Source organism: Indicator indicator, chromosome 3 (genome assembly GCF_027791375.1).
Source record: "Indicator indicator isolate 239-I01 chromosome 3, UM_Iind_1.1, whole genome shotgun sequence".
NCBI lineage: Eukaryota > Metazoa > Chordata > Aves > Piciformes > Indicatoridae > Indicator > Indicator indicator.
Window position 1 is genome coordinate 8,334,749 of NC_072012.1, and position 21,567 is coordinate 8,356,315.

General features: G+C 39.3%; 1 protein-coding gene across 1 annotated transcript; it reads right to left on the reverse strand.

Moving 5' to 3' along the window:
* Positions 1-202: 202 nt before the first annotated feature.
* On the reverse strand, positions 203-20,826 carry SHISAL1 (shisa like 1). The gene is made up of 5 exons (XM_054399736.1): positions 20,757-20,826; positions 11,425-11,638; positions 5,457-5,774; positions 3,789-3,818; positions 203-317 (listed from the first exon to the last, which is right to left on the reverse strand). The coding sequence occupies exons 1-5, from the start codon at positions 20,824-20,826 to the stop codon at positions 203-205; spliced, it is 747 nt and encodes a 248-aa protein (XP_054255711.1).
* Between the last annotated feature and the right edge of the window lie 741 nt (positions 20,827-21,567).

Sequence of the window (21,567 nt, forward strand, 5' to 3'; positions counted from 1 at the left end):
TGCAAAAAAGTCTACTTACAACATGGCAGAAAGCTTAAATATGGAAGACATTCAGAACTGGTTTCCAGGACTTTTTGCTAGCTTTCATTTCTCAGTGTGAATAATTCATTTAGCAGTAGTCTTCAGATAACTTTAAATGCTCATTGTGTTGTTTTAACTGCTCTTTTCTGACAATTTGTTACCTCATTTAAGTTAAATCACTTCAACTGTACAGTCCATTTGAAAGACTTTGCTGAAGCTGACGAATGTCCCAATTTGATGGAAAGGCTGAAAAACAGCTAAAATAGGGAAGCTCAATCAGCCCATATCCAATGACTCTGCAGTTAACAAGAATGTAGAGAACTAAATGTTGCAATATGGGGTCTATAGTTTACAGATCAAAAGAAAAAGGAAGATCAGGCATGAGATGTACAATATGTATTACATATGTATCAACAAAAGATGAAATGTCTATCAAAAGCCAACATTGATGTGGATGGAAATCTTGCACATTGGCTTAACTTCACATGCTAATAGTGAATCTCTAAACAAGTAAGAACGTTCTCAGTAGCTTATCTATATCTTGAAATTATTTAAATGCAGATGATAAAAATGAAAACTAAATCTTCCATTTACTTGGAAGATTCTAAGTACTGTGGTAAGTAAACAACACTTGGAGCATTGCAGATTTTTGAGATGTTTGGTTCCAAGCCATCTGTCTGTTGGTGGTGTTGGTGTCCTGCTCTGATATCAAACAGGAAGCCAGACAGGAGAAGGAATATGCAATGCAAAATGAGTTTCAGGATCTGGCTCTTCTAGGAGAGAAAAAGTAATTTCCTGAGCTGTTGCTTTTTTTTTTTTTTGTAAAGCAATTTCTATATTTACTGTTATGCAATTCCTAGCAAACAGACACGAATATTTACAACAAAATATATTCAACAACATCTGCTACTCTAAGCCAATATCTTTTTGAAGGGAAGGGAGGCACACAGGTAGATATTGCTTGACACACCTACATCTGTTACAAGAGAGATTCTCCAGCTGATGTTAATTCTCAGTTCTTTCATAAAGCACTATATGAGTATTCAATTATTTTTTTTAATATTAGTGCTCTGCTTTGTTATATTTAGTCTGAGCAGGTAAGAATCCTGGTAGGGACTGTAAAGAAAAACTAAGTTTCGCTAAGTTTTACTGAATGTGGATGTTTTGCTCCAGTAGTTTGCTGTAGGTAGTCTGTAGCCTGTTTCAAAATTTGGTATCAAAGGGAATTCTTTCACACAGCCTTTTTAGCCACCAGCAAAGCATTTATGCCCCCTGTGTTTTGCACAGTTGTTGTGGACATGCTCGGTTACCTGCTGGCTCCTGAAGTGCCAATATTTTCACAGGCTTTTTTCTCTTTTTGCTTATAAGTGCTTTGGTAAGTAATTTGAAGAGGTATCATGCAGCAGCTGAACAGCAGCAGGTTAAAAACTGCTCTAGGTCCTGTTTGAGAGACAACATGGCTCAGAAGAATTTGCAGCAAAACCAGACTGCAGTATTTTATAAGGGGAAGTAAAATAGACTTGCCTTTTTCTTACCCCTTCCAACTGCATGGCTTACCTTGTTGGGCTGCTGCTTTTCCTGATTCTGGACAACCTGCAGGTTTGCAAAACTCAGGAGTCATGTTAGCATAACATGTATGATCACACACATTGCCTCTGCATGTTGTTGGGCAGAAAGGCAGGGAACAGACTTCAAGGGCAGTATTCCCTGTGATTTGAATCCCTAACAGATGGGGTACAGCTCAATCACCAGAGCAAGACAGATCATGGTCATCTCTTCCCCTCTCACACCTGAAACAGTGCAGCCACAGAGAACCTGGAGAAACTCTGCCATGTTGCCCTGGTCCACAATTCCTCTTATGTGAGTTTCCTTGCTACTCTGACCTTTTCTATTCACTATTAATTAACAATATTTCCATGACTATGAGAACCAGTTTCTTTCAGCAGCTAGGATTTCAACCTCTCAATTTACAGTATTTTATTTTATTGGTTCCCTGGCTGCTACTTCAGTGAGCAGTAGTAACGATTTGCCTGCTGCTCATTGCTTTTTGATCTCCAGCTGTTGAAAGTTTGCTCAGGCTAACCAGACCACAGATTCTTACATGGATAAGGCAGCAGCGAAGGGCCCAGCTCATGCATCTCAGCCACCACCTGGACAAACCACTGCAAGGCAAGCCACAACTATTTTAAGCTCATTCACTTGCAGCTTGTGATGGTGAGTTGTAGAATGTACATCCACCAGGACCTTCAGACCACACAGGCCTTCGGACAGCCCTCAGATGTTTTCCATACTGAAGAAGAAATCAGCATTAGTTGGGCCACAAAATTCATATCCTATATGATGAAGCAACATTATTCTAAATCAGGGTTGATGTTTCTGAGATTACTAATTTTCTTTCCTGACCTTGCACAGCACTGCAAGCACCCTGCAGGACAGCCAGCAGCATAGATAATGGATTCCAGCCTTCTCTCGTTACAATAACATTATGGCTATACATGGTCCTCGTTGTCTCAAGTAAATAACAAAGTGAGCACAGATTGACAGAACCATAGAATGGCTTGAGTTGGAAGGGACCTTAAAGATCATCTACTTCCACCCCCACTGCCATGGGCAGGGACACCTCCTGCTCTGTTGCTCAAAGCCTCATCCAGCCAAGTGGATAAGGTGTTCACACCTTTTTTTTTTGGCAATACCCTCCTAGTAAAGAATTACCTAATGTCTAACCTACATCTACCTTGCTCTAGTTTAAAACCATTTTCCTATCACTATCTGCACTTACAAAATGTCTCTCTCCAGCTTTCCTGTAGGCTCTCTTCAGGTACTGGAAGACTGCTGTAAGGTCTCTCAGGAAAATTCTCCAAGCTGAACAGCCCCAAATCTCTCAGCCTGTCCTCACAGAAGAGTTGTTCCAGCCCTCTGATAATCTTTGTGGCGCACTTCCGGAGCTTTTTCAGCAGATCCATGTCCTTCTTGTGCTGTGGGCTCCAGAGCTGGATGCAGTACTCCAGGTGGGCTCTCACAGATCAGAGAGATCTGCTACAATAAAACACTTAAACTTCTTGAGGATAGTTCCACCCACTATATAGTATGACTTGATTGATTTTTCTCTCTGACATCTGTTTTAGTCATTGCTTTAATTGCCAATTCATCACAGTATGGAGGGCATACATCAAATACAGATTGAAGAACCACCAGACTCTCAAACTACACTTGATTTTTCTCTATGGCAAAATTACCATATCTTCATATGTATATAACCTGCAGATTAGCTAACAGAGAAATGAAGGGCCAGACACCCTCCTCTTACTCCCTACTGCCTTAGCAATGGCTACAGGACACAAGCCTACTATTTTCTGAGGGAACTGTTTATTCAGTATTATCTTTCACCTGCTAAACACCCTGCCTGTGACCACCACTGCCTACTACCATTTTCTGGGTATTTTTTCATGTATACCACACAGACTGTATCATCTATGCCTTTAGATAACAGGTTGTAAGTTTGAAACATTGCAGGTTGTAAGTTTGAAAATCTGTGATCTCTTGTAGTGTTTTACATGTTGAAATATAAGGGATAAAGATGGTTTTGCTAAGGAAACATCTACTTATTTATTCCATTGAGCAATGAAAGGATTGGGGCAAAAAAGAAAACTGTATGGGAGCTGAGAGGAGCACAGACAGCACTGGGGAAGGGGTGAGGATTACTGGAGTGAATTATCAATGCTCATCTCCTTCAAGCAGAGGAAATAGAGCATGTGGGATATGCTCACCTGATCCTAACATACATTCGCCGCTTAACGCTTTGGAGAAAAACAAAAAATCAAAGAAGAAACAGAACAATAAAAGTCAGTGATGGAAAGTGACCTAGAGCCAAGGAAGAGTGTTCTGCAATTTGTAATGGCAGAGTGAAACAACCAAGCATTATAATCAGGTGAACAGTGTGTGTGTATACAGCTCTCTATTCATGCAGTCATTCCCTTTTTATATGAATACACATATACACGTATTAAGCTAGAATACAATTATTGTATTACAAATGTTGCTCTTAACCTGTATGGCAATTCTGACTGAAGACTGGGAAATCAATGTGCAAAAAAGCTGAACAAATTAGAAGAAAAACGGAGAGAAGATGAAACAGAAGTAAAAATATGAGTGCTTACAACTAAGCACAAGCAAGTCTCTATCTTAAGTAGTCTTCTGTTTAGACAAGGCCTGCTAGAATGGGCCTCAAGTCTGTTATACACTGGGTACATACAGCATCAGCTACCAGACAAATGACCTTTCACTTATTCTTGTCCATGGGTCAAGCCATCACTACCTTTTCAAACTGCAAAATATCTGCAACCCTATCTGCTCTAGCTTTACCCTTAAAACGAAAGGGAAAGTCACAAAACAAAAGGACTACTGCTGTCATCATCCTATCTGCAACACAGTGCTACCCAAAAGCTTTCAGACCAAGATCAATGTTGTGACTTTACATACTCTACAGCTTCAAGAGATGCCATCATCTTTTTTACCCTGCTCGTTCTTAGGTCACTGAATTTTGCCAAAGCTCAGCACTCAGCCTTCTGGAACACTTCTGAAGTACATAGGTAACTCCACCGCCCCTCTGCCCCCTTCCAAATCTTTATGCTCTCTCACCAAAAGTCCTTGCCTCTCTTGCCACCTTATTCAGAGCATGGTTTCATTCAGGTCTCTTCCTTTGCTTCCAATTTCTTTGGTAAAAACAATACGAAGTCATTAAATGTAATTGTGTCCCATGGCTATCAGCGTTTATTTCTTCTATTGATTTGCATGGTCTGCTGGCTCCTGAAGTATCCATCTCCCATTTAGTCTGGACTTGCCTTTTTTTTTTGGGGGGGGGGGGGGGCAGATTGTTTTGTTTTTGTATCATCTAACTTTACAGTAGCCTACTTGTGTCACTCTGACAAATGAGATCAAGCTGTGCTTTTTTGGCTGTGCATATAAAAAACCCCTAACCTGGTTTTTATGTTATGTTTCCCATACCACAAATAATGTGAATGTGCAACATCTTGCATTGAAGCTATTTCAGTGTTGCTATTTACACAACCTCTTCAAACCAGACCAACAAATACATAGAGAAGTTAAGTGTCTGTCACCAGCTTAAAATTCATTTTATAATGGAATGTACAACAAAGATTTCTATTTTATTTGTAGCACAAAGTAGTAAAACTATTTAGCACTGAAAAATGGCAGCATCTATTTGTCTAAGAACAGTATTAAAAGATGATGAAATATATTCCAGAGTAAAACAATTCTCTCCTAAAAACTAATTCTGTAAGACAGTTTATATTATAAAGAATGATGTGCTAAAATGGTGCTGTTCAGCCTGGATTTAGAAGGTGCTTCCACATACAAGCAATTGTTCCCACTGCAAAACAGTAAGTCAAAAAAAAAAAAAAAAAATCTTCACTTACCAGGCAGATGTACTCTGAAAAGACATCAGGGGTGGGCTTAAAGCATCTCCTTTTAAAGTATGTACTGTCTGGGACGTTTGAGGCTGTGGCTGAGTTTGAGGCTGTGTCTCTGGCTGAGGCTGTGTCTGGCTTGGATCCTGAGGAGTGTTAATCCATCGACTCTGTCCCTGTGTCATCCACTTCCCCTGGATTCCCCACCGTGCCAGGTAAAATTTGCAAATATCATAGTTCATTGAAGAGTAATATAAAAGGTCCAGTACCAGCAAGATCACCACAAAAAAGCCATAGATCCATACTCCTAGCAGTGCGCTGTAGTTGCTGTGAGACAAAAAGGGGGGAAAAAATTACCTCATTTATAAGTAATGCTCATTGTTAGTTTATCATCATAGCATGTTTCATTAATTACATTAATATAATATACAAGCAGATGAAACAAAAGATTTTGTTCTAATTCATGTGTCTTTAAACATTATTTATGCTTTCAATATAAACATTGCTACATGCATGACATGGGAGGGGTTTAAAAACTAAAGCCTCCCCCCTCTTACCTGTGTATTTCTATCAGCATATACATTTGGTGTACAATCAATCAGCTTCAATGCTTTAACGTGAGACCACTGATACACACCTGGTTGGTAGCCTGCTCTGCAAATTCTCACTCCCAGTCACCCTCCTGAAAGTGGCAGGGCATTTATGAGAGAGTGAGGGTTAATCATATGAAAATATGCTGTAACAATTGAGACAGAGCAGTGTCTATACTATTGAAAGTATAGACACTGCTGACATGCAAGATAAAGCAGGTCTTCAGGGGTGTTATATATGCTTGGATTTGCTGTGATTTTAATAATTATTGCTGGATACAGAACATACTAGCAGAAGCACAGGCTTTCAAGAGCAACTGCTGAAGATCCCTTAGTTTGCTGGCAATAAATTTAGGAAGGAGGAGCATTGACAAGATCACATTATACAACACATTCCACAGGAAGGAAGGAATGTCCTACATCTCTATGTATATGTTGGTGTAATTGCTATGTGTATATGTAGGCAAAGGCCATGAAAATTATCAGCTGCTGACACAGTGCACAGAGCTGTAAAGTTATGACAGGCTACTAAAGACATTAAAAAGAAAGGGTGGTGGAAGGGAGGAGGGTGGAAGGGAGGAAAAAAGTGTAAGAGGTCAAGAAGTTGGAGTTCAAAAAGGGGAAGAAGTGCTAAAGCCCTGCTGGAGATAGAGTATTAAAAGAAAAATGACTGTCAGGTGTAAATGCAGTTTGGACTGAAAACTGTGAGTGAGGAGGGTGAGGCCAGAACAGAGAAGGAAGGAAAGGAGATTGTCAGGTATACAGCAAATAAGGTTAATCTAGCTCTACGAGCTAAGGTGGAACTGTGTATCAGACTATAAAAACAAGGGCAGGCAGAAGGGATACCAGAAAAAAATTTCAGTAAGAAGACAGTCTTGGAGAGAAAAAAAAAAAATATAACAAACAGGTGAGCAACTCACTTAAACATGAACCTAAATTTACAGGAATAACATGAATAACTCAACCACAATCTCTTTTACAGCTATTCAGACCAACTTTGAGGGAACTGTATTTTATCAGAACATTGATCAAAATCAAAGTGCTGAGAGAAGAAAAGTTTGAGAAGAAACATTATAGAGGCGAGCTAGAAAGATATTTTAAAACCATGATCCAAGTCTTTGAGAGTCTAAAACATTTCAAGTCTCTGCTTTTAATTTTCATTTCCCTCTAAACTTTTGTATGACTCTGATTTTATAGTTTAATAATCAGAATTTTAAACTGGATTAAAAAAAGAATTTTAATTTCTGTGTTGCTGCCTGTCATCACTTAAGAGGACCGATTCTCCTCTTCATGGAATTATTTTTCCATCACACAGATATAATGTCTTTAGATTAAATTAGTTTCCACAGGAAATAACAAGAGGTAGGTCAGAGCTAAAGCTACCAATGGGTCTCTTCCTCTGTAACTTTAGGATTAACATAGATTAAAAAAAAAAAAAAGAAAAAAAATCACCATATGAATACATTTCCAAGAGGACTAGAAGCAGACCTAATACACTGTTTCTGAAAACCATTAACTCGAGAGCCTTTGCTTCTACTCAATAGCTACACATGCACATCTAACTTCACACAACAGTGGGCAGACTTTTGTAATGCATTAAATTCGTTGTGGTCCAGGCACTTGAAAATATAAAAGAATCTAGTTAATGCAGGCTTCTCAGCAATGCTACTCTTGACTCTTAATAGATTTATTTCTATTAGGGTAAACATTTCTATTTTCTGTTAACATGAATAAAAGGGAAGTGAAGCCTGGAGAATTCAGGAAGAACTCCACACTTTTAAATGCTGTTCTTCATCACTGATGCCAACAGGATCCATTTTACAAATAGGTGAGTGGATTTTGACCATAGGACAACAGAAACATTAGAAAACAAGTTAGTTTTGTTTTGGTAACACTGTAAGAAGCAGAAACATTTGTTATCATTGACTCAAACTTGTATTTTAGGCACTCGGTTTCACTCAAAATTTTCAAAAATTTGGTTAGTGTAAATTTCAGCTAATTTAAGTTTTCTGGTTTAAAACAACCATTTATTAATCATGCCATATGTCAATTATCCATCTGCTCCTTCTAAATAACATCTGTTTCTCACAAAAATGAAAGACTGCTATATTTTAATTGACAGTGAGACAAGAGCACTATCAAAAGGGTCTTGTAAAAAATCACAACCAAAATCAGTAAATTTACTACACTGAGGGAAATTCCATACTTTGATGTTTCTAACCTATTAAGATAGTAGAAAAGATTGTTTCTGCTGATAGCTACTAATTATAGTAAAAATAAAAATTTCTCTAAAAATTAAGATGTCTTAATTAGAAAAATAAAAACCAACCAAACAAAACATTTAATTACAGAAGTTTCATCTTGCAATCTGATTTTCCTGCTTCCATTTTGATCAAAAATAAACTGTGAACAGATTCCAAACATACCAAGACGCCAGTTACAGGGGTTTGTTCCCTCATGGGCAGAGTCAAGTACAGGAAATTATTTGGGTGTGGTGCCCTCTCCTCTCTCTTCCCCTAGTTGTGCTCTTGCCTGACAAATCAGTTATTTTGGAGGCTTCATCTTAGATTCAACACAAGGCTTAGCCATCTAACAGTCAAGGTAACTTCTAAAGCTATATTGTTCAGTCCTCTGCTGCTGCTGGCACACAAATACAAAAGCTAAACCTCTAGTAAAAGCTGTAAGACAATACCCTTTTATCTTTGTGAAACAGGGTAATTCATGGAGCTGTCAGAAGAACTTAGTAGCTCATTATTTTAAGATCATTCATCTTTTGTAGATGATACAGCCTTGATATAGAGCTCATTTGCTCTGACTTCAGGGAGTCTTGAATTGGACTCTGAGAACAATAAATACTTTTACCATCCATCTCCTCCTACTCCATCTACAGAACCCTTCTTAAGATTTCTCTAACACTCCCTACACACGAAGAAAAAGGCAGGTTCTTCCATTATTGTTCTTAGCCATATGAATCACCATATTTTGGAGACAGATGACAAGCAGGTTAAGACCAGGCTGTATTTTTTAGGAGATTTTTTTTGGGTTGATGTGCAGCACATGAACAGAAAGTAATTCATTTGGTAATTAAGACTTGAAAAAAATCAACACAAATTGCAAGAGGGCAGGCAACCAGAGAATGCAGAGGGCTGAGAAATCCCAGGGCGTATCAGATCATACCTGTCTGCTTTGGCAAATGGTTGATTGTTCTGTCCATTTCAGGTTGCTGGTGAAAGGAAGAAGAGCCTTACCTTAGTGAGCGCTGGCCGTGGCTGTGTGGAGTAGATGCCGAGATACTGGCCTTCTGCTTGGCTGAACTACAAACAGCCAGTAACATCCCACACCTTGTGGTGAAGCTGCCTGCTAGGCAGACTTAGTTGCTCATCAGTTTCAATGTAAGGCTTACAGAACAGTAAGGGAAGAAATAAAGGCAAGTTTGCTCTATGCAAGACAAAACTGGGAAAGGGGCAACAGCAACGCTAATCCATACTTGAGAACAACTCTATCATTCTGGCTCTGCCTGTGACCATCACAGAACAGCTGAGTGTTGGAAGGGACCTCTGGAGAGCATCTCGTCAACTCCCCTGCTAATGCAGGTACATCTAGATCAGACTGCACTGGAATGCATCCAGAGGGGTTTTGAAAGTCTCCAGGGAAGGAAACTCCATGATCTCACTGGGAAGCAGGTTTCAGTGTTTTGTCACCCTCATTTATGTTCAAATGAAAGCTCCTGTATTCTAGTTCGTGTGTGCTCAGCGCTTCTGTATTGAGATTTCTGAGAGGCCCTCTTCTCAGGTAGGCATCTGATTGCTGCAGTGGTAGCCTGCTCATCACAGTAAACAGAGCACATCCTACTTTTACCACAAAGCAGTTGTAGAGTGTATATTGCATGGGAGCACTGGGGCATACTGTGGTATAAACTTCATGGAGCTGGGTGGAAGCATATGTGTTTAGCAGAGTAAGTTAGCCCAAGGGTGCTGCCAGTTTCCAGATTGTCCAAACTGCACGAAAGCTGGAGAACGTGGATGGCCTTCAATGGGCATGTTTGACTTGAAATGTCTCCTAGTGTTCTGTGATATGTTCTTGTGATGTTCCCAGATGCACTACACTGCCAAGGTATGGAAACATTACCTCAAGGGTATAGCTGCACATAGAGTAACAAGACAGTATAGATCCACATTGATTTAAAGGTATCTTATAGAGGTAATCTACTTCTGTCTAATACACTGCACAAAATTCTTTATTGCAGGTGATATTATCACTTTAGCACCTGTAAAGTTACAGTATGCAAGTTCTACACCTGTGCAAGGTTTAAACTTTTCCAGGCAGTGCTTGCTAAGGAAAACGACAGCTTGCTGCCTTCATGCTGCTGGACACAGCTCTACACTCTGCAGTTAGGAGCTGACATCAGTATTCCAGCACTATGGTCTCCTAGCAGCCTTGCTTCCATTGGAATGAACAACAACTCACCAATGACTTTTGCACTGCAGAAGAAAACACCAAAATCCCTGATGTGACCAAAAATCAAAAGACTGCAATTGCAGTTGTCTTAAACCTGCCTCTTTGTTACCCTGGAGGAGCTGAATACCAGAATAAAATAGCAGAAGAAAGCAGATAGATCAGAATTCGACCTTCAAGTTTACATCAGCTGACAGCTGCCCTCTGCACTAAAAGAAATCACAGCAAATCAGCATGACCAGAATGTCAAAAACTAAACAGGAGACAGAGCACAAGTTAAGACTTTGTCATGGTAAACAGGTAATCAGTAACAGAGATGGAGTTGCTACTTCTTGGTTCTTTAGAAAAAAGACAAGTTGCTGACTTCTATCTTAGAGGACAGGCCCCAAAGGTACATGGAAACGTCCCAGGTAACAGGCAAGACCACCACACAACGTTGGCATATAAACTAACATGTTCTGTTCACCAAGGTCAGTGACTACAAGAGATTAATATTCAAAGCATCAGAGATTTAAAAAAAAAAAAAAAGTATATTTATACTGATATGGAAAATGCCACCTCACTCCCTCCCTCCCTTACCCAAAGCTTTGGGGTTTGTACTTCTGACACATTTAAACATAGTTTGGATCAGATTGGGGTCAAGGGAGAGACTTTTGTAACCTTCATATGTAACTTTACACTTGTTACATTTATATGCCACTTATGCACACACCCTCTTCTAGCAGTGTTTGTAGCCCATGTCAAAGCAGAGAACAAGACACTAAAATAACCTCTCTTTTAGGAGTTCTGTACCAGAAAAAAAACCCACCTTTTAGTCATGTTTTTCTGTATGTGCAATTATTCTAATTGCTTCCATCATTAAGTACACCTCAGACGACGTTATTAGACCAGGAACAGTTTGGTGAAGAGCACTTTAAAACTCATTTACTTACTTATGCATATATCCATCTGTGTTCCCTGTTAAGTTCATCTGCATAACAGTCTGAAATTCCGTCTCATTGCAGCAGTATTTAAACACTGTGTTGTTATGGTGACAGCAAAAGATGTAAGATTTATTGTCAGAAAGACGAGGGCAATGAAAACCAAAGTGGTAGCGACCTTTGTAGTCTGTATATGGCTCACAGACTCGAAAATGTGCAGACAACACTGCAAAACAAAGAACAATATTGGCTTTGTGAGTCACTTGTATGTTATGAACTATAATTTTTCATTGGTTAAGCTTAAACAATTGTTGCTCCATTTCTGAAAAGCAGTAATATATCAGAACTTTCAACATCATACTGTTTAGAACTAGAAGATTACAGTATTTTGCCTCTTGTTGTATTTTGGCTTTTAAATTGTTGCTATGTTTCTGATTATTATTATTTCGTTTAAGAGAAGAAATGGCCTCCATGCTGAGAAGCACAAAAAACATTGAGGGAAATGCTTTCATGCTGCTGTTCTAAATATATGAACATCCATGAACACTGAACAACATACATTCACATTTCATTTTCCTGGGATGACTCCATGAAACCAAAAAAGTCTATATAAAAACTGCAATAAAAGTCTGATGGCACATGATTTACAGCCATTGTTCTTGACAGGAAACATTTTCTCTACTGTAGAGGTTATTCTTTGATAAGGATTATTCTGCCAGAAATAGCAATTACAAAACAGTGTACCACATCTGAACAACTTTGAATTTGTAAACAGATAGAACTAACAGAAATACAGCTACTCCTGGGAGTTCTTACACTTCACCTTTATAAAATTCTCACGTAAAGTGCTTATTACATCTCCAAGAACATTTTTTTCCAAGAATACATCACAACGATTTCACTAGCACTTTTCTAGGATAAAAAACAACAACAACAAACCAGGCAACAAACCAAACAAAACCAAAAACGTTCTCCATATATATCCTTTGAATGCATGGTTGAGGCTGATTGCCATGTGGTGACAGGCACACTGTGATTATATTGACATGGTAACACTGTGGGCAGACACAAGTTCTCTCCCCATGCCCTAAGCGTGTGAGTTGCAAACAGCTCTGAACTGGAAGCTCTGCAATCATTTTAAGCTTCCCTGAACAGGGTATAGATCCCCTCCTTCAGGGTCAATAAGCAACCACATGTGATTTTCCTGGTTGATATGAAAAGTCTTGTAGGAGACAATATTTGGTTCCAAATACCACCAACATCTTAAGTTATTTATAGTTCACGTTATGGCCAAACCTGTTGGCTTGCATGTACCATACAGACCCCCAAAGGTGAAGCAAAATGTAGAACTCAAGAGTCTGAGTACTCTTAGCAGTGAAATTGTACAATCATAGAATCATAGAACAAGGGTTGGAAGGGACCTCCAGAGATCATGGAGTCTAGCCCTTCTGCAAAGTAGGGCTGCTCAGGGCAGGTCTCACAGGAACACGTCCAGGCAGATTTTGAAGATCTCCAGAGAAGGAGATCTGAGCGGAGAAGAGAGGCACAGTGATGCTGTGCAGAGCTGCAAAGGTTACACTCTTTAGAAAATCATAGTCACTTTAGGCTGACAGAACTAACCCTTGTAACTTGGTATATGTTTTGTATCAGTTGATCAGTACAAGAGGTTAGAGACTTGCATGGATTTAGCTTAACCATGTTGTATTTCTCTGCATATACTCCCTGTTGATCTATAATTCTATCTGTGCACCTTACCACCTAATCCTCATTTCTTTCCACGTTGCTCAAGAAAGTCCATACCTAATACTTTCGTTTCTCAGTTTTATAAGATAAAGGAATTTTGAGAATCTCTGGCTCTCTGTAGGTGTAGTCACATTTTAAGGATCATGACAGTGGAGATTACTTATTTATATGCATAGAGGGACTCTAGAATAAAATACAGGGTATTACTGAAGAGAAAATAAGTTTCCTTGTACTGTTCTCTGACTGAAAGCAAACCACTACTAAACGTTTTACATTTATTTTTATATATATATATATACACACACCACACACCTGTCATCATTACTTCAACAAAAATCTTTTTGCAGATTCATTCAGTCAGGACCTGGAAGTGCTAGAAGAAAGCCTATTCTAAAAGCACACAGATACTGAGAAAACTAATTACAATTTTGTTCTTGACCTGCCTGAGAAAAATGTGTGTTCTAAAGCTGAGGAATGATATAATCAGTAAAGAAATTTGTTTTCTTCAGACTAAGGTTTTCAAAACCTACTGTCCCTCTCACAGCAAACCTGCAGGTTCAAATTCTGTTGTGAAACCTACAAAATAGGCAATTACACAAACATACTTGAACAAGTACGTACTTCCCTGCACTCTGCTTCCTCACCTCCCCAGTCCCTTAAGCTAACACAGCAATAATGGAACCCTTCTAGGATTGGTTAAGTTTTGAAAAAACCTCAATGGCTGTGGTTGGAATTAATGTCTAGAGTCATCTGGTCCAATCCTTTTCCTCTGTCAGGCCCACTTAAGAGCTTGTTGCCCAGAAACATGTCCCAACAGCTCCTGAATGTCTCCAAAGTGGGAGACTTTACAACCTCTCTAGGCAACCTGTGTCAGTGCTCAGTCACCCTCACAATATAAAAAAAAGCATTTCTTGATGCTCAGAGGGAACATCCTCCATTTTAGTGACCACCTGCCTCTGTTGCTGGGCACCACAGACTTCTTTACACCCCCCCTTCAGGTATTTATATACATTGTTAAGATCTCCTGAGCCTATTGTCCTTAGACTGAACAGTCCCAGCTCTCTCAGCCTTTGCTCACCTGAGAGATGCTCCAGTCACATTAACCATTCATGGGCCTTTGCTGAATTTCCTCTGGCAGTTCCATCCCTCTCCTGTAATGGGAAGCTCAGAAGTGGACACAGTACTCCAGATGTGGCCTCACCAGTGCTGAGCAGAGGGGAAGGATCATCTCCTCCTTCCTGGAGTACTGCCAGCACTCCTACCAAAGGAGCCACAAAACTTCCCATACAGCTGGCCTGCAGTACATCAAAGAATCACGGAACAGTAGGGGTTGGAAGCAACCTCTGAAGATCATCTAGTCCAACCTCCTGTGTTTCAGTTTGTGCCCCTTGTCCCGTTGAGGGACAGGGCTGCCTAGAGCCTGTAGCCCAAAACCATGTCTGGAAAACAGCACAATTCCGTGGCGTATCAGCCACTCCTCTCAGTTCTGTAGCAACAGGAAGCTTGCCAAGGTGCTCTGTCCAATCACAATTTTAGTTTTAACTACATATAATTTATTTCTTGTTTGGAACAGTTAAATCTAGAAAATAATGGAAAAGACATGTGTCATGGAAGAAATTAAGTAACTAAAGAAAACTTTTAATTTGTTTTCTAATAAGAACCAGAGCGTGGTTCATTTACTTAAATAAAGTTTTCCAGTGCCAGCTAAGATCTCCCTATGCTGTTCTGTCTTGTCTTCAGCTTTCAGTGGAGGAGATATAGGTCTCTTGTAGGTCCAGTACACACATGGATGATCTTGGACAAGTCAAATGGCATTAGATGCACACAGGCAGGCACTTATTGAGTCTGCTAAATCATGTTCCATAAATGTTTCATATCAGCCTGCAAGGGTGAATTACATGCATTACAGTGTGTGTAGTTCCACTAGTCATCATTACTAGGAAAGAAGGTAAGTCTATGCTCAATGTCAACTAACAAAGTAAATCTTATTGTTGGACACAAGTGAAGGGGTAGCCTTCATAGTGTAGCACTGCACTTTCAATAGTGATCCTTATCCATGGTATTTTTATTTGCAATAGCCAGCACAAGAGCACCCATCTGATCCTTCCATGAAAAATGGCTTCAGATGCCTCAAATGAAGATACCTACAAGCTATAGTAAAAAACCTCTGAAACTGTGCAGTAAGCTCTCTAGCAAGAAAAATGTCTTTTCACTCTTCTTCAGGGAAGAAGCACTTGTGTTTGGGATTTTATCTCCCCATATGGTCCAATACTCTCCCCCTGCAGCTCAAGGATAACTTTCACTGAACCTACACATTTCTCATCAGAATTAGATGGCTTATCATATGTATTACTTCAGTTGCAGCTGTAGAAAAAATATAACTGATCTGATGATTTTTGACAGTTCTCGCTTTTAGCCATCTTGACAGTTCTTCTTAACTGAAATATCTGCACTTTGATCACATCAACAGCTCCTAGAAAACAATTTTCTTTTCTGATACCTGCAAAGCCTTGGAATGCAACATACATTTCATTATTGTGCCTTATCAACCGAGCCATCTTTATTTCAAAATGCAGGTATCACACCTTTTATGGCTAAAGATATATTAACTTGTTTTTCCTTTTAAAAGTGACATTATTACAACAATTTACAAGTTAGTAATTTTTAAAGGCTCCAGTAGAGATGGTAGGTTCAAGTTTAGGATGATTCAGTGGAAGATATTTATTGCTAGAACAGGCTTTGCAAGTAACAGGATAGCAAAAATGTCAGTTTTTGTGTTATTACTACAACTCAGCTTAGGTGAATTGCACCTGTGTTAAGCTACCCCAGGTGAACAGCAGCTCTGCAAGGTTATTCCTGTCTTGTATATACATTTACTGCACGTTAAAGGAATTAAATCTAGCTCTTTATGTTTCTTAAGCTGTCTATACTTTCTACACTTCTGAAGTTATTCAGTGCTCCTAGAGAGACATTGCATTGTGAGAATGCTCCAGAGGGCTATAGGACCCTAAGTTTGGCTTGCTCCTGCAAACCACTGCAAAGTGGTTTACTGAACAGCACATGAGAAAGTGTCCCCTGATCCTTAGGGAGTTCTTTTACCACAAACTTCTATGGGGATGGAAGCTGGGGGAAAAAAGGATGACTAGAGAGTGAAGACAGCATCAGGGCAGAGGAGGAGTGATGTCTGTAATAAAATGCAAGCAAATCCTTAAATAGTAAAATATGTGTCAGTGATTAAAATAAATGCACAAGTAAAAGTGCACACCATGATGATTTAATTACAGTCTGAATTTGGTAGTCAGTGTGAGGTGGGTTAACCCTGCTTGGCAGCTAAACACCACATAGCTGCTTGCTCACTCCCCCACCCAGTGGGATGGGTGACAGAAACAGAAGGTCAAAGTGAGGAAATTTTTGAGCTGAGATAAATGTCTCTTAATAAATAAGAAAAACACACCCCAAACAAAAAGACCAGCCCACAAGTGATGGCAGAGCAATCACTCACTCCTGTCAGACTGATGCCCAGCTGGTCCCCAAGCAATTTTTGGATATGCTCCCACCTCAGTTTAATTGCTGAGCATGCTGTTGTAGGGAATACAGAATATCAATCACTTTGGCCAGTTTGGGTCTGCTGTTCCAGCTGTGTCCCCTGCCAGGCTCTTGCCCACATCAGCCTCCTTGCTTGGGTACACACTGAGAAACAGAAGTGGCCTTGACTCTAAGGGCTGTTCAGCTTATCGTAAGATTTATCTGCCTTAAAAAGTAAAGGCTCAGCGTACAGAATCATAGAACAGTAGGGCTTGGAAAGAACCTCTGAGGATCATCTAGTCCAACCTCCCTTGTAGAGCAGGTCACCTAGAACAGGTTGCTCAAGAATATGTGCAGGTGGGTTCTGAAAGTCTCCAGAGGAACTCCACAACCTCTCTGGTCAGCCTGGTCCAGTGCTCTGTCACCCTCAAAGTAAAGAAGCTTCTCCTTAGGTTTGAGTGTGTTCTAGCCTGTGCCCACTGTCCCTTGTCTTATCACTGGGCACCAATGAAAAGAGCCCAGTCCCATCCTCATGACCTCCACTTACTAGATATGAATATTGATAAGTATTGGTTAGACCCCCTCTCAGTCTTCTATTTTCTAGGCTAAAGAGCCCTACCATCCCTCAGCCTCTCCTTGTAAGAGAGATGCTCCAGTCCCCTAATCAACCTTGCAGCCCTCTGTTGTACTCTTCTCAGGAAGTCTCCAATCTCTCTTGATCTTGCCCAGAACTGGACACAATACTCCAGATGAGGCCTAACTTGGACAGAGCAGAGGGGCAGAAGCACTTCCTTTGACCTGCTGGTCCCACTCTTCTGAATGCATCCCAGAATGCCCAATGGTCTTCTTGGCCAAATGGCACACTACTGGCTCACGCTGAACTTGTTCACCAGCACTCTGAGGTACATCAGACTGTTATATTCCTATGTGTTCACAGCTAGAGATCTGTGTAATACCAATTACGTTTTTAATTAAGCTACTAAATCTCTAAAGCTCCAAGGCTTTGAGGTTGGCTGGTTTTTAGAAGCCTTCCATATGGATCACAGGAATACTCACACGTATGCATTTTTACTTAGCACAACGCCAATCATGTGAGAACTTCTGACAGTTTTGCTCTATGGACATTCATTTTTTGCTTCACAGAAAAAAAAAAAAACAAAAAACACTGTAATGTGCAAATAATGCCAAGTTTTGCCTGTTAATATAAGCCATGCTGTTATCTCTGATTTTATAAAATTGTTTCAATGCAAGAAATGAACATAAGAATAAACACTACTGCCTAGCACATCTAAGAGTTAGTGGTCAGAAAGGGTATCTTTCTGGCATGACTATATGCTATTGTTCCCTTTATTATGCATTCCTTGAGTGGGTAGTACGACTACCAAGTGTTCACAAATCTAAAATTGCATGCCATTGTTATCTTGTTAACACAGAAATAAAACCAGTCTGAAGTTTTAGTATTTTCAATTCAATGTAATTCTATTTTTAAACAGAACCACAGCCTACCTAATCTGAACCGTAGCCTTTCCTTTCAGTGAGATTTTTCCCTCTTCTGAGAGCATTCTGCCCACTGCAACTCCTTCCTAACCACAGAGCACAAGCTGCCAGACTTCATCCTCATTCTGAGCCATGACCTCTGTATCTGACTAAACCTCTGCTCCACTGGCACAGTTGCTGCTTCTCTCCTTTTCTGAAACAAGGAAGACAGCACTCTGAAAACAGCTGCTCTGGGAACTTCTGCTTACTCATCCTTTTCTGTTCTACCTGTGGTGCCAGCGAAGGTTATGCTCCAAATTGTTACATGCTGTTTTCCATGATGCAGGCAGATTTCAGAAATGTAATCTGTTATCTTAGTATATCAGCAACTTGGAAGATATACATGGTTTTACAGACAGAACTCTATAAATCTGCAGGACTCAAAAGGAGTCTTGCCACCAGATTTTCACCTCAGCTCAGTTTAAAAATTATGTTGATAGTATTCCAGTGAGTAGCTTTTTTGTTTGTTTTGTTTCTGTTTTTGTCTGTCATTCTCACTGCATAAAGACAGTAATTTTCCTTTATGGAAGCTGGCCTGTCTTAGACAAAAAAAAAAAAAAAAAAAAAAAAAAATTACATTCATGCTGGCTGAAAAATACTAAATTTCATCCCGTAAAATGCTTGTGAGTTAGGAAGGAATTAAACCCACTTCCACAGATGTCAGTAGTAAAATTCCCTGAGGAGCAGGGTTAAGCTGGCATGAAAGGCTTGTGATGATTTCTAATAAGGCTCATACTCTACATGCTAGTAATGGATGGCAGGTAATAAAATACAAGTAGCCAAAGAACAACAAGAAGATAAAGTCCGGATTTATAGAGACAATAGTTTGTGATGTTAACAGATAAATTATGTAAGTAGTAAAAGCTATATGTAATGATCTTAAAATAAAAACATTGTACTTCAGAGGCAGTACTTCTAAGAGGAAAAAAAAAAAGCAATCCTAATTCTGGTTTTACATCTGGGTTAAAGGGAGTAAGTGTATACATATACCAGTATCAGACAACTACTGTTTGTACACACGGTATAATCACAGTCTCCCATTCAACTGGGATGGGTAATTATATAGTCTGAAGGAAAATGGTTGGAGACATGGCATCTCAAGAGGTTTCTAGCAGAAGTCACCTACAAAGAGTGCCAAAGGTATGAAAACCTAACAAAAAGAAAAAAAAATCAACAGAAGAGATGAGCAGCTGGAAAAGGTTTCTGATTTTGATCACTGAGGTACATTCACTGAAGCCTTCTTCAATACCTGACTTCATTCATGCACCAGGGAAATGGCTTTCTGAAGTGACTTTCACCTGGGAAACAACAAGCAAGCCTGTGCCTGTACAAAGAGAATAATTACATAACTAGAGATGCAGTGCCATGCATAGGGGTATCTGTGGAAGGACTCCACAGAAAAACAGGGATTTAAGATCAGGCAGAGAAGTAGTCTAGTTGACTAAACATTGCCAGCAAAACTACTGTGTCCATTATAGCTAAATGATGAACTATCATTAGCAAGAATCACCTTGGACACCTGTAAAAAAAAAAAAAAAAAAAAAAATCAATGAGTGTGTTGGCCATAAAAGGCACTTGAACTAGTTGATGAGGATCTAACACTGAATGTGTAGGCATCACACAGACAGTAGCAGCAGCTCTTACTGGAGCACGATGATATTTTAAGATAGGGAAGAGAGTCCATGATCATTGGACACCCGGTGCAATTTCAGGCCATTTTCTTCTCATTCAAATCTAGTAAGAAGCTTTTAAATTATTCTTTTAAATATTCATTCATAATTACAGAAAATCTTAACTTCATAAAAATCTCCTGAAGAACAAACACAACTAATAATCACAGCACACAACTAATTCACAGTCTAACAACCGACAGGTTTCTGCACAGATCCCTTCTGTGCACTAGTAGCAAACACCTAGGGCAGATATACCAAGCATCAGGAAAAAAAAGTCTCTGGAACCACTTCCTTGTCCAGTCAATTCTTTAGATTCAGGAAGATATTTGTCTACCAAGATGTCATCATACATATTTTATATATATCTATATATATATAGATACATATACACACACAAGTTATGTTGTATCTAACATGTACACATCTCAAGAGTAACAGAAGTTCCAAGTTCAATCCTTCACATGCTTACATGCTCTTGTGTGCATATAAACCCAGACAATTGGAACCTGACTGGCTCTGCTTCCAACAGATGGTTATTTAGCAAACTGTTGGTGTAGAGCTTGCCTTTAAAATTTTTTTTCTTTAAAATGAGCTGACAAGCTAGCATATAAAAACAGTAACTTTGTCTCTGAAATTTTCAGCCTGTTTTACCATGTCAGCATCTCAACACCTATTCATTCTTGAACTGATTTTTCAATTGCATTGCAAATTCCTTCTTCCAGGTCTTAAATACAAAGAAGCTTTATTTATTACTCATTTAACAATCTATTTGATCTTGCTTGCTTTGTAACAACCTGGTATTTACAACTGCTTTCCCCCCACCCCGTGGCACACATTAGTGAAATAAATTTGAAATAGGAAAGTTACCTGCTGACAAGAGTAATGAAAGCAGCACCATCAGCACATTCAAGGACTGTTGACCACAACTTGTCATCATTGGCTTTCATTGGTCCATTACAGAATTACCTGTTTGAGAAGATGCAACATCATGGTTAAGTGTCTGTTTCATCTCACTTTCACTGTTCAAACTTATTTCCTCACAAAGCTCTGGTGAAATGAGAAGATAGCTTCACACAATAAGACAAACAAAAACAAATGAACAAAAAACCCCAAACCACACAACAACAACAAAATTCTGGACTTAGAAGTGGAATAAATTCTCCTTTCTATGACTTTGTTAAAATATTTTTCCTTTCACCATGAATGTATACAGCTATTTCCATACTTTTCATTAACCCAGAGCAGAGATGAATCACAAAGTTTTTATTGGATATTCACACCTCCCCTGTAATCTGCATTCAGCAAAACTGTGCTTGTTTTACTGGCACAAGAATGGGCTGTTGTATTATGCCTATAAGGACATAAACAATACAAAAATAAATTTGCTGCTCAGAAAGTCAATCTGTTTTACCCCATTAGAGGGTGCAGTCGTTCAGAAAATGGGCTGGAAACATGTCAAAAAAGTGTCTTTTCATTAGAATTAGAGCATTTAATGGGATTATTATTTCTTGGTTTCCTAAAGACGGGGGTGAGACATGATGCAGCCCAGCTAGTAATCAAAAAGGCTCTTCTATTTTTTCATAGAGCAGTCCCACAACTGAGTGAGTCCAAATATATCTTATACCCACACTGATTCAACACCACCAGCTGCACAACCTACAGATCTAGCTGAGACTCT

Bases quoted from the DNA above. Each gene is read 5' to 3' on its own strand.
- SHISAL1 (XM_054399736.1), bottom strand. From the start codon at position 20,826: ATGATGACAAGTTGTGGTCAACAGTCCTTGAATGTGCTGATGGTGCTG. The intron at 5,775-11,424 runs GTAAGTAAATGA...TTTGTCTCACAG, and splicing joins ACAGATGGATATATGCATAA to CAACTACAGCGCACTGCTAG. The intron at 3,819-5,456 runs GTAAGTGAAGAT...TTTTCTCCAAAG, and splicing joins TTTCAGAGTACATCTGCCTG to CGTTAAGCGGCGAATGTATG.